Source organism: Python bivittatus, unplaced genomic scaffold (assembly GCF_059951505.1).
Source record: "Python bivittatus isolate LINGU-HERP-01145 unplaced genomic scaffold, Pbiv_v1 ctg000700_np1212, whole genome shotgun sequence".
NCBI classification, from domain to species: Eukaryota; Metazoa; Chordata; class Lepidosauria; order Squamata; family Pythonidae; genus Python; species Python bivittatus.
Genome location: NW_028277098.1, coordinates 39464025 through 39477966, shown reverse-complemented (window position 1 = coordinate 39477966; position 13942 = coordinate 39464025). Strand labels below are relative to the sequence as shown.

Here is a 13942-nt window from a genome sequence, read left to right as displayed (position 1 = left end):
TTATTCCTAGGATTTCATTGCATAAGTTACATAAGCCCAAGGATCTAGTACTAAGGACAGGCCAGAAGAAAGAAACAGGGCATGTATTGGTCTTGATTAAATAACATTATGCACACAAAATGTCAAGAACAGGCTGATCTTTTTGAGTTTATCATGTTTCACCCTAAGGAAGTTTGATGCACTTAAAATGTTTTTCTTAGTTCCTTGGAGGAAAGGCAGGATATAAAAAATGAAAAATAAATATCAGACAAGGAGTGTTAAATATGCTAAGTTCAAGTCATCCTATTGGTTTTCCCCAGCCCTGCCTGTCTCTAAGGTTGCAGCAACACAGACGTATTCCAGCAGTGATGAAAATCAGCCTACATCAGTATGCATAACTTTTTATTGCAATGCTAGCTGTAGCTCCAGGCACAACTACAAGGCAGCTTCATTAAATCACTGTGCAGTTAGTCTCCATCCACAAGGCAAAAGGGGAAAGAATGGCTGGCAATTTGTCATCCAAGACATCTCTGTAGAGTCAGCTAGAAGATATAGTCCTAAAGAGGGATGTGAAAATATATAAACTTGTTTGCTGTGACTGCGCACATAATTGTTCCACTATAAGTCCTCAGGAATTTGCTAAATCATCACTCTAATTGATAATTATGTAAACAACAGCTTCTGCAGACTGCATTACAGATCTGCTATAAAAGCTGCAGGATTCTAATATATATGAAACCTTTACTACTACATTCAGTGCTGATAATGCATTTTCCAGCCTGTTTTCTAACTATGAAAAGTCGTTACTGGCACAGATTTAACAGTAGTCCAAAAACTAAAAAAAAAAAAAAATCCTTCCTATGTCAGCCTTGCTCTTTTTAAAATGCAAGAATGTTTCAGTGGGCACACAAGATGGCATATTCCTAGATGTTTGTTTAGTCTATAAAGGCTAGGTATAAGGCTGAATAGATAATACTGTTTAGGCATGTTTTAATGGTCTTCTAAGAGCAACTCTTGCTAAACAGACTTCACTGCATAATCTATTTTTGGCTCTTGGATATGTTCTTTTGAATACCAAGTATAAAACGTTAAATTCTCCCCAAATAGATGAATGAAAGAAATACTATCATAGGGCTAAAATCAATTATTTTATTAATTCAAAGCCAAAGTATTCTTGATGCTGTTTGGGGATAAATCTGTGTCTGTGTACAAATATGTGTACTGCAGTAAAAAATAGTTAATATGAGGGGTTCTATTATTTTGACCTCACCATTGTCCCAGTCTCAATAAGAACAACCCCACCACTGCTCTTCACAATGAAAAAAAAAAAAGCTGGCATGGGTGCTAAATGTTCTTAATCCGTTAACAAGTCTAGTTTTGTTTAAAGACCGTTCATTCACAAAACACAGTTCTGTCAACTTTGTCTGGAAAATCTTCACCAACACTTTTATCTGAAATGCTGTTTGGATCTCCTACTTGCATTCTTTTTGGTTAGAATTTACGCACTCAGGTCTTTCCACAGACCAAAGGGAAAGGCAAAGAATGGCGAAAAGCAGTCTGATAAATCTGTAAAGCTGAAAGTCCCATCTTCCTAATTTCCAATCATTTATCAGAAGCTATTATTAATGGCCACCATTCAGAAATATTTTCTTTCTAGAGTATATACCAGTTTCTGCCATTGCACAGATAGATTTTGAACACAGATGGAATGAATATGTGAAATCTGGGGCATGGCAGGGACATTTCCAAAGTGAAAGTGCTTTTGTGTTGTTCTTAGTAAAATATAAATTTTACTTAACAACGGAAGTGCTTGACTTTCAATTAAGATGAAGTGCGGATCCATACCCTCTGTATTCTCCATAATGAGAATTCTGTTTAATTTGCAGATGTCAAGCCATTAGTGAAACTTCATCAGAAGAAATGGAGTCCACCTAAAAAAAAAAAAAAAGATTATGATTTTTTAAAAAATGTAGTCATGTCTGTTTCAAGAACTGAGTGTAACAATTATTTACATTTTGTCTTTATATATAAGATACACATTTCACCAATGTATTTTTAAACACATGTACTCATTCTGTTCTTCATGGGATGAAATTATCATTCTGCTAGCCCTTACCTAATAAACATTTCAAGACAATTTTAATTCAGTGTTCCTCTCCCAACAGTGTCGGTTTCTGCTTTGAGAATACATAACTCTGCAAGATTATTTCTTACTGCTGAGGAACAATTCACGGTACTTCCAGAAATTCAGCATTAGGTAGAGAGAAATGCCCAGGGGATGCATACTGAGCAGAGGCTAACATGATAAAGTGGCTATGCAAAAGCTACAGATGATTTGAAAACAAAAAAGAGCATATAGCAGAGTTGGAAAGAGGAAAAGTGCAAATTGGAAGCTTAAACTGTAAAAATGGTGTCAAGAAAGCTGAAACGGAAAATGAATTGAAATTGGCAAAGGATGCTGAGAATAACAAAAAGGGCTTCTCTACACCATATACATTCCAGTAAAAGAATCAGTCAACTGATCAACAAATACCACAAAATGTTAAGAGTTAACGAAGAAAACCAGCTTGAATTCTTATTTTTGTTCAACAACAGTTTTATCAAGAAATTGTGAAGGGCAGGAGAATTTATTTGTTTGAAGTGGCATAGAAGTTGACCAAATAAACAATTACAGAAGTATCTCTAGGTGACTTACACATTAGGATTAAAAAACAGTAACCATAAGAATAGACAAACAAAATCAAAAGACTGACATTTAACATTGACAGAAACATGGTCAGGGAGTGGCTCTTTAAATTCTTCAATGAGTGTAAATTTCCAGGGCCAAACAAATGACCTCCTAGCATATTGAAGCTAATAGTTAGTAGCCTGGATGAAATGTTATGTATTAACTTTGAGAAAGACTAAAGAACTGGTGAAGAATTAAGTGCCAGATCACTTGAAGATAGCAAATGTGGTTCCTATCTTCAGTGATATCTGTAGAGTAGGAGTCAAACAGGCTAGTCTGATGAAAGCAGCATTGTGACATCATGATGCAAGACCCACCCTTTTGTTCATGCTGTTGTATGCACACCTCAAAGCGATAGAGCTTGTGGTGGGACAACATAATGCTATTTTTGTCATTTTGATGAAAGCAGCAGGAGCCTGAGAACACCCATGCCTATCTTCCAAAAGGCAGAAAAGGAAGATCCAGGAAGCCATGAACCAATCAGTCTGACATTAATATCTGACAAGATTCTAAAGCTTATAAATAGAGATTTATCTATAAGCACCTTGAAAACATCTGCAATAATCACCAGAAATCAGCATGGGCTTGGTGGGAGCAAGTCTTGCCAGTCTCATTTTTAGAATATGGGAATGTTGTTAGCTTATTTGAAAAAGTATATAATGATGTGCTAATTAAGAAGCTACTTAAGTACTGTATGTATTGGATGGCCTAACAATTATTGTCTCAAAAATTGTACTCAGAGAGTGCTTCGCAATCAAACTGGGGAGATATACAGTATTTAATGGGGTGCTACAAGGTTTATATCTGGACCCTCTACTCTTCAATAGTTTTACTATGGCTTGAATGACGCAATAAGTAGAATGCCATCAAATTTGCAGACAACCTAGGATTGGGTGGAATAACTAATACCCTAAATGACAAAAATAAAATTTAGAATGTTCTTAATGCAAATACACTAGGAGTAACAAAACAAAATTTAATATAAATAAAGGCAAAGTCATTCACTTAGGAAAGAAAAATCATGTGCACAGGTAAAGTATAGGGTTTATCTGGCTCTGTGATAATAAACATTTTGAAATAGTTGACTGCAGGCTAAATATGACTCAGCAGTTTGATGCTATTGCAGAAAAGGATAATGTTATTGTAAACTGCATCAACAGAAATATTGCACCCAATTCATAGAATCATAGTTGAAAGGGACCTTGGAAGAATCGTGGGAAGTAACAGCTCCATTTTATTCTGCTTTGGTTGGATCATACCTCAAGTACCATGTCCAATTCTGGCCACCACAGTTCAGGAAGGATTCACAGAAACTAGAACAAGTTTGGGAAATGGCAAGAAGGAAGTTCAAGGGTTTATTAGTTAAGCCCCATGAGTAGAGGGTGAAGCAGACGGACTTGCATAAGCTTGAAAAGAAAACACTTAGAGGGATAGGAAAGCATTCTTCAATACCTGAAAGGAGATCATGCAGAAGAAGGTCAAAATCTGTTTTCTATCATTCCACACTGCAGGATGTGGAATTATGGAATCACATTCTAGGAAATCAGATTCAACTTCTATGTTACAAAAAAAAAAACCCAACAGTAAGAGCGGTGGAACGGATTATCAAGAAAGGTGGTAGATTCCCCTTCAGTGGGTGTGTTGAAGAAGAGACCAGACAGTCCCCTGTTGGGGGTGCTTGAATTTGGATTCCTGCACTGAGCAGAGGGTTGGAGTCAATGGCTTAAATGGCCCTTCTAATTCTACTTCTCATTGCATTATATGAGACATGCTGATTATGCTAAGATGGTTTGCAATTTATATATTGTGTTCCTCATTTAAAAGGTGTTAAATATATATATGTAAATTCACCTTCGATTCAGCTTTGAATCCTGGGGATTTCATGGATGCAGTTTTCCTGGCAACAGTTTAGAAGTTGTTTGCCTTTGTCACCTTGTGGAATGTTTCGTTGACTTCACTATCTAAGTTACATTTGCCTAGTCTGCCATTCCTATACGATTGGGTGTGTGTGGGTGTGCGTGGGTGTATGCAGCAGATACAAAAATTTCAGTTAGAGATAGATCTATTTATGCTTGTCAAGCTCAAAGTCTTAATGTTGAAAAGTATACAGTAGAAATAAATAGGTGGAATGCCCACCTTCCTTTTAATGTTATAAGAACCCAATTCCTAATGGCTGCACATCCTTAAAATGTCAGGGATGTAATATCTAATGTGCATATTTATGCATGCAGAGAACAATTCTGTTGTCAGCCCAGATCATACACTACCTGCTTTGGGGATATAGGTCATTCTCCTGAACAACCTTGATCAGTGCTTGAATTGTTGAATATACCAAGAACACAATAAAAAAGGAATCTAGACTTTACATGAATTTTTTTCTCTACTGATGCTTCTAAAAAGGTTAAAATTAGTACCAATGTTAAAGGTAATCAGAGACTACTGTTCAGTATAATAGTACACACAAATATCTTGAAGGAATTCCCTTCATTGTCATGGGAATCTCTTACCAATGACATAGCAAAAAATGCGTGGGATTTTTTGGTGGGCAGGTTCTCCATGGATACATGGCTGAATTCAGGACATCAAAGACATGATGACCATCCATTTGACTGGGACAAGTTGTAAGATCATTGTTTTCTGAAGATGTATGTATATGTCTGATCCATGAATCAACATGGATGTTGATTCATGGATCAGAACCAACATAGTGAGCTCAGGTCTGAATCAAATTTCAAGATCCTATGACCCCATCTTAAGCTACAGGAAGTGATTAAAAAAAGAAATCCATACATCTGACCACATGCAAAATGAATGTTGCTTACCATTGATCAATCAACAGCAGTACTTGAAGATTTGTAAAAGGTAAGTTTCTGAATAGTAAATTAAATATCCCCAATTAATTTTAAATGTTTAGTCAGTAAATCAGGCAAAATCCAATTTGAATTCTCAATATGATTGGGAAAACTGATAATTCAATTTGGACATATGAATCATACCGATTTGATTCAGGCTTCCAGTTAAAGGAAAAAAGTGTTCTTGCGCATGTGTAGAAGTCATCTGAACTGAATTTGAGACATCTGATTTGATTCATAGACTTGGTTTATTCATCTTTCAATCACCAAAGTGAATATTCACAAACTAACCTCTATACCAAATTGCCTGAATATGAGCAACTTCCTATCCTAATGGATGAATCTATATGAATGGGAAAATAATTACAAAAAATGAACACATACACAGAAAATAAAGTAATACACATGCACAAATGATATTATTAAATGTGAAAAATTCAACCCAGTTTTTGTGTTAATCTTCTAGCTTTTATATTTGTAAAGATGATACAACAACTTTTAAAACTCTAATCTTTGTAGAAAAAGCTTCTTACACTGTGGAATCCATACAAATGTAAGGGCATGCCCTTTACTGATTCCACAGTGTAAGAAACATGAATCTCACCATACACTACTGTCATAAGGATCATCCAAACCATTTTAAAACCATGTTAAATTATAGCAACATCCTGTCAATATCTATTCATATAATATTTAAAGGATCTTACTCTCAAATTTGTGTGCCCAAGTATATCTAGAACCATGTGATTTCCAGATGTGTTGAACATAAGTCCCATTTTCCCCAGCCCAATGCTAACTGAAAGAACAGTTCAGCCATGTAACCAGTTATCTAGGTTGATGGGGATACCTTACTGGATAGCATCAAGCAGAGACTCCTTCCACACCTATTGTTCTAAATCAGAATAACCAGACATAACATTAAGGTTTAAGTTCAGTTATGTTCACTTCAGTGACTAACACTACAATCCCATTTTACTTGACAGTAACCCCAACAGTCATTGGAGAAGACACTGATATTTGGAAAAACTGAAGGCAATCCAGAAAGAGGCTGACAGAAGGCAAGGGGCTAGATACCATCACTGAAGACTCAAGCTTAAGCTTACAAGAACTCAAATAAACAATACTGAGAGACAATCGGGGCAAAATAATATCCACTGTCACGAAGACTCAGAAGCGACTGAGCAATGAATTCAATGGAACTTATACTTTCTGAATACAAGAACTACAAGAATTAGTACTCAAGAAATGCACCTAGAATAAGCAATGCTTATTCTAGTCCCCATGGGGAAAAAGTTCTGGCCTGACCAGAAGCAGATCATGATAAATTCTTTCCAATGGGATGAAAAACAAATGCAATCTCATTAGAGCTACTGCAACTGCCTTCTGATTCAGCCTAACATTTTCAGCTGCATTACAACCATTCAACTGATCATTTAATGACTGAAATTAAAGCCAGCAATTAAGACAAGTTACCTTCACAGCCTCTTAGCTGCCAAATTCAAAGGAAGAAAAGAAAACAGGGCAAGCCTTTCTTTCTAGGAGGCTCTCAGAACTGGTATACTGGAAAATCATGTCTTTTACCAGGTACTATGAAGTGGCTCAGCTGACTAATGACCTTGCTTGAAAAGTAAATACAACTTGTAGTGAGATAACACGGAGGGATGCAAGAATAATTCATGTTCAGAAATGTGAAAAGCAACATTGCTAAGGATCCTTGCTGAGAAAATAGAGAGCGAGACCTCCCATAGTCACTGTATATGTTAATTAAATCATCAGTAGAAAGCAATATTTAAGCTTCAGAAACCTCAAAAAAGAAATATCTAAATCAAATATAAATTTACATTCCTTACTCAAAAAATGGTTAAAAAAAAAAACCTTAACCATGTATCAGGGGTCACATGAGGGGCCACACACATTAAAATACTGAGGGAGAGAACAAAACATGGCCAGGCTGCTTCTTAAAAGAGCTATTCTGCCTTACCTAATAAACTTCCCTACACAGAAACAGGTTTATTTTGTGAATTACTGCTCTAATTCTAAACACATTCCTGGTTCCTAAATCAGATTTTTCCAATACGTTTTATATTCTAATATAAGCATTTCAGGGAGTGTAGCCAGACTAAACATTCTGAACTGTGTGCATTTTCTGTTAAAACCTCAAACGTACCTAGTTTTATTTTTAATAATCTAGAATTATTTATACAGTAAATGAAACAATAATTATACATTAAGTTATATAACAATTATTCATTGTTGTTAGATTTATAGTCTGCCTTTCCGTCTGACACAATGTTTGAAAATATAAAAAGCAACACTTGCTAAGCCCTCATTTCATTAATTATTTTATATTTTTTATATTGTTATGCTATGATATATATATATATATCATAGCATAATTATATATATATATATATATATATATATATATATATATCATAGCATGTATATATATATATATATATATATATATATATATATACACATGCTAGTTATGTTAGTCTTTTTGTGGTAATTTGTGCATTATGGTTTGTACACTATGGTTTGTAAACCACAGGTTATGGTTTATATGTTTCTATAATGTTATATATAAACACAGCACATGTCGCTTATTAAACAAACAATGACTTAAATACATAGCAAAATACATGAATCTGGCAAATAACAGCAGGCACTCTGATGTCTTCCTACAGCCTCTTGTCATTGGCTATGCTAGCTGGGGCTGAAATCGAAAAATGTGGGTGATTACCAAGTTGCTTACTCCCATCTGTGATTTCTGAAGGGATTTCCCCACTTGACAGCATTGCAATCAGCTCATCTTTATCAATCATAATGGGGGGAGAGGATAGGAAGTCTTTCCAAATTTTATCACATGTCAGAAAAACAGCTCACTACATTTTCCTGACTAAACAACTGAGTGGCATAAAATGTAATCGCCAGGGGAACGGCTTATCTGCATATGTCTGAGTCTATTTCTGTATCACTTCTCTCACTTTAAAGGCTGGTAGAAAAAGGAAGCTAAATCCTGACTGAATCAAATAACTTTTACTAAAAGTACATATAGATTTTATATTAATAATATGAAATCCTCTTATATTGCATCTTGGCTAATGAACAATACCAAAAAAAATCCCACTTAAAATGGAACATTTTCCTGCAATTTCCCACATCGCCTCCGCTGTACCCAGGGTGTTGGCAGGAGACAGTTGAAAAAGTCAAGATGGTGGCTGTGATAGTGCAATTGAACCTCCACATAAAAAGCAGGCCAAGCTTTGATTATGGCTGCCATATTGACTTTTTTTACCATAAGCTGCAGACATTCCTTGCTATATTCATCTATAAAGAATGAATATAGACTCACTGAAAAATGCAGAGTTGGAACAGGATGGCAAGAGAAACTAGCAAAATACTTGCTGTTATTACTAAGTATTCCATTGACTGGTACATACTGGAAGCAGCAGAAGGTAGGCAGAAAGCAGCAGGATGAGTGAACAAGGCATTGCTCCTGGGCTGGTCTTGGAATTGCAAGGAGGCACACTTAAAATGCTAATTATCCTTCTGAAACTGTTGGACTTATTATCTGTAATAGCAAGCAATGATTGATTGGTTGATTGATGACATGCCATCAAGTTGGTGTCAACTCTTCGTAATCACATAGATTTTCTCCATGATGATTTGTCCCTAACTTGGTGCTTCAGGTCTTCCATCACTGCTGTAATTCAGTTGATCCACTTCGCTGCTGGCCTTCCTCTTTTCCCAATCCCTTCCAGAGAAATTATAATCAACCCCAGAACAAATGTGGTCAATAAGGGCAACCCAGAAACAAATGTACCCTTGTCTAAGGCATAAGCAAGTTTTAATATTGGCAATGCAACTTTAGATGATGAAAATGAACACGGACAGATAAAGAATAGCAAAGTTGTTCCAAACTGGAAGTGACACCTCAAATAGCTGTTAGTTTGAGGAGGGCCTTTTCTAACATGAATATTTTTTATTGTTAAAATACAAGAATACAAAAGAAAGTAAGAAAAAGAATAAGATGGAACAAAAGAATATCTACTAAATATAGATGAAAAAGCACAGTGAGAACACTTTCTGATAACACATCCTCCCCGTCCCTTCCATTTGTATTCCCAACCGCTAACCACAATATTTATGCTTTACACTGAACATTAATGATTGTTGTTCATTTCTTTTTAAATCCTAGAAACCATATTCCAAATATGGTTTAAATCTGAATCTGCCTTACTATGCAATGTGTTAGATATATGGGAGCCATTCCTGCTTGAATTTGGTTAGACTTTTATTACGGATATATACTGTTAATGTTGCCATTGCAGCATATTCTCCAATTTGGGTCTCCCAGTCTGATATCACTGGTAAAGTTTGTCTTTTCCAAAGGTGAACCAGGTTTGTTCTTGCTGCTGTCCACAGTGATCCTAATGGTGAGGTAGCTAGACTTATCTCTGCTTTCAGAAGATTCCAAATTTTGACAGGAGAAAAGCTTAGGTTACAACTAATAAACAGCCCATGATTTAAAAAAATTCTGATCATGAGCTGTCAATGAGCTGAAGATGTGCTGTTATTAACTTTTCCTCTATGGAGAAAAGCAGAAGAATTGTTTTTAACTACAAAAAAGGATACACAAGGAAGGTGGGCAAACCAGCCAAGATTCCATCTGAATCCAAGATTCCAAGGAAGCAAGATTCTATTGGAACAGGTTCAGTTTGAGAAAAGATTCAGCCATAGGCTTTAAGGGGAAAGAATCACCTACTTCATTTTACATGGGGGGAATGGGAGAGTGGTGATAGACTCCTTATCAAGAACATTACCCTCACTACAGTTTCAACCATTATCCTCAATGCTTTCATTGCAACAGTTGTTTGAAATATTCCTCCTAGATCTCTTTAAAGCAAACAGCAGAGATGAAGAAAGGACAGCACAGGAACCTCCAAAATGTTTAGTGGTGGAGTTCAACTTCTACTGCACTAATTCCTTGCTGGTGGGTTTTCCATAGATACCTGTTTGGTTATTGTAGGGAAATAATATACTATCGGTATCAATCAACACCATATATACAGTTGAACAGTAAAGACAACAAGCATGGCAAGCAGCTTCCTCAACCCACACATTGCTATTACATCCTAGTTTCTGCTTCCTGAGGTGACTGCCCTAGTCTACTAATGGCAGAGCTGGCACTGAGAAAAATGTAAGAACAGGAAAAAAATTAAACATCAAATCCTTTGGTACCGCAGCCTTGATCAAACCTGGAACTCTCACGTTCTGTACAGAAAAGGTTCCAAGTATTTGTAGTGTCATATGCAGGTTTGAACTGCAATGTTAGGAAAATTGAAAGGAATTAGCAGTTAATAAGAGCCAATTTGGTGTAATGGTTAAGGCATCAGGCTAGAAATTGGGAGACTGTTAAGTTCTGGTCCCATTTTAGCCACAAAGCCAGCTGAGTGACCTTCGGCCAGTCACTCTCTCAACCCTAGGAAGGAGGCAATGGCAAACCACTTCTAAAATCTTGCCAAGGAAACTGCAGGGACTGGTCCAGGCAGTCGCCAGGAGTCAACACTGACTCGAAAGCACACACGCACATACACAGTGGTTAATAATGCAACCATATACATATCAACTCAGATGTATGAGATCAGCGAAGATCAGTGAGGCTTACTCTCTAGTAAGTATGCACAGATTTACAACATTCAGCTCTGAATCTATGTAGCTGTATGGGCTGAGGATGGGCTTTTTGGGAAGACGTATTTCTATAGAACACTGATCTCCAGAAATAAATTGTAGACAGCTTCAAACTAGTCTCTCTTTCTCTTAATCTGCCCTTGGAGCTAGAACTCCTAATTTACTTATTTTCAGACATACGTGCTGCCCATTCTCAAATGAATCTGAACGGCTTTTGAAACTATAAATATTTCAAAATTGACATACACACACATATAGAAAGAGAGCTGAATTACTGTGGACTCTGTAGGGGACAATTAAACCAGTTAAACATGGTTTAATTATACCTCCAACACTGATGTGACTGATGTATGTAAAGGTCCTCTCTACCTCCTATTGTGAATGAGTTCATAAATAGAAACATATTTTAAAAAGCAGTTGTTCACATGCTTTATTTTCTAAACTATGCTTTGCAACTATATTCTGACCCCAAAGTCAGTCTGTGCTTGACTTATACCATGAAGGAATCAAATATTTATTCAACAAATTATCTTCAGGAGTTAGATGAAGAAATAACCTCTAAGAGCTCATGAAAAATGGTTTTCCGATGCACATCAACCAGCAAACTGACTGCTGAAGCATTCCACGGCTTCTTCCATGCTCTTACACCGCTTTCTCTTCTGCTATGTGTAATCTAACATTTCCTATTTAAAGCATCACCCAAGAAATCCCCTCTCTCTGAGTGTGAAATCCATGGAAGAACAAAGCAGAACTGTCAGCAAATGCGAGAGCTATCAGATGGACATCGGGACTCTCTTGGGGAACATTTGCTGTATATACTTTCAAAATCTGTTTGGACATCTAGGAACAGACATAATAAGTTTTCATTCTGTCAAATGAAAGACAGGCAAGAGAATTAGTTATGGTGGGTTGAATCAAAATGATATCAGAAACTTCACAGACCAAAACAAAAAATGGGCGTTTTCTTCCAGAGGAGTGAATTCCTGAATGCATGTGTAAAACCCAATCTGATTAGAACTGAGAAATGCTGTTTCAAAGCGTGTACTGGCTTCAATTATACTATTTAATATACTGTATATACTATAACTCTAACATACTACATCATACTATTTAAGTGAAAGGCTTGAAGTTCATTTAACAGGACACTGATTTAAGACTGCATCTCCATAAACCCAAAGGCCAACTCAAACCATTGGATATTCAACCATTCACTGTGATACACAATATGAAAGTATGTTCAAAAATACATGATCTTTCTGAGTTTACAGGTATTGATTGATCCTTCAAACATAGCACTAGGCTTTTTCATAACTAGCATAAGTTAGGTTGAGGATACAAAATTACCATTACTCATGATCTCCAGTGAAGCCTGAACCTTTCTCTTCAGGCATATGAGCACACTTCCAAAGACACTGGCTATAGCTTCCTGTCATTTTAACTTGGTAAGATTAGTATGATTGAGTTGGTGTGCTCAAGATCCCCTTGATTAAACAATGCCATCTATTGGGAGCCTGGAGGCATGCCTTTTCTGTTGTGGTGCTGGCCCTCTGAAATGATATCCTCCCAGAGATCTGTGTAGCTCTCACCTTGATGATGTTCTGAAAGTCCTTAAAAACTGACAATTCTCCCAGGCCTTGTTCTAGGGTATTTGTGGAGCCCTAGTTGATTGTTTGACGCATGGGTTGTCTGGATGCATAGGTTTTTTTCATTTTTTAAGTGTAAGCCACCCAGAACTGGGGGTCTCCAAATCTAACAAACAAACACATGTTTAAAGCATGTCTCTGAGGCTAGTGCTTTATTTTGCAACGTTAGCCTCCCATTTGTTTGTTTGAATCTACACAATTAAAAGAAAATCAGGTAAGGCATAGAGTTGGATGGACATGAAGGGAAGTGTTGCTGGGCACATTAATATTCAGAGCTGCTACACTGGGGATCCAGCAGCTATAATTATGCTACCAGGGAATTAGAAATATGAAGGAAATCCTTAGGAGGGGTCTTAGATCTAGAGGTTTACAGGGAAACCTAGTTCATCATGGAATACCTTAATATTATGTTAACGGTATGGTAATCAGATTTATATCCCACTGCACTCATAAACAGATTCTCAGCAGCTCACAAGCAAGAATAGCATAATAATAAATAATAAACTATACAATACATACAGGCCCCAAAACAGTATCTGGTGTCAACACCCAAGTGCCCTCTGAATAACTCAGTTTTCAGCTAGAAAGGCAGAACATTATTCCCAGTTCCATTTCTGATTTTATAACTCCCTTAAAGCCATGGATTTTGCAAGTTGTAAAAAGGTGTTTTATTTTTCTTCTGTATTACATACACTCTTCCCTTTCTTTTGTTGTTGCCTTTATCTTCACTTTGAGATGCTCAAAAGTGTATGTCTTTTAATAAAATGTGAATCAGAAAAGGTGCACCCAGACTCCTTCTGTTTTTTTGCTGCCGTAGACTAACATGGCTCTTCTCTCTCAGATGTCTCTGATTTTAGAAGCTGAGCTGTCATTGAAAAATACATAACCCTCAAGTAAAAAGGTAGCTACATTTCAATAAATGAATGGATAACACAGAGCATTACGTATTCCACAAATTAGGGTGCATTGCAAATGCACTGATAAGCATGGGCATGGGTCTGTTCATGTGAACTGTTTGCAAAATAGGTTATAAAATATCCTAG

The 13942-nt window shown here is 36.5% G+C and overlaps 1 protein-coding gene across 9 annotated transcripts in view; it reads right to left on the bottom strand.

Annotated features, from left to right (window-relative positions):
* Window positions 1-13942, bottom strand: part of KANK4 (KN motif and ankyrin repeat domains 4) — a 59531-nt gene that overhangs the window by 29349 nt on the left and 16240 nt on the right. For 6 of the 9 annotated variants that reach the window (XM_088153622.1, XM_088153626.1, XM_088153624.1 and 3 more), the window contains exon 2: window positions 1825-1910. In XM_088153622.1, coding sequence (XP_088009748.1) covers window positions 1825-1840 — 16 coding nt within the window. In that variant the 5' untranslated portion in view covers window positions 1841-1910. Of the gene's footprint in view, window positions 1-1824; window positions 1911-7032; window positions 7278-13942 lie in introns of those variants that run through there. The other 3 variants (XM_088153621.1, XM_088153625.1, XM_007432561.3) reach the window with 2 other exon arrangements.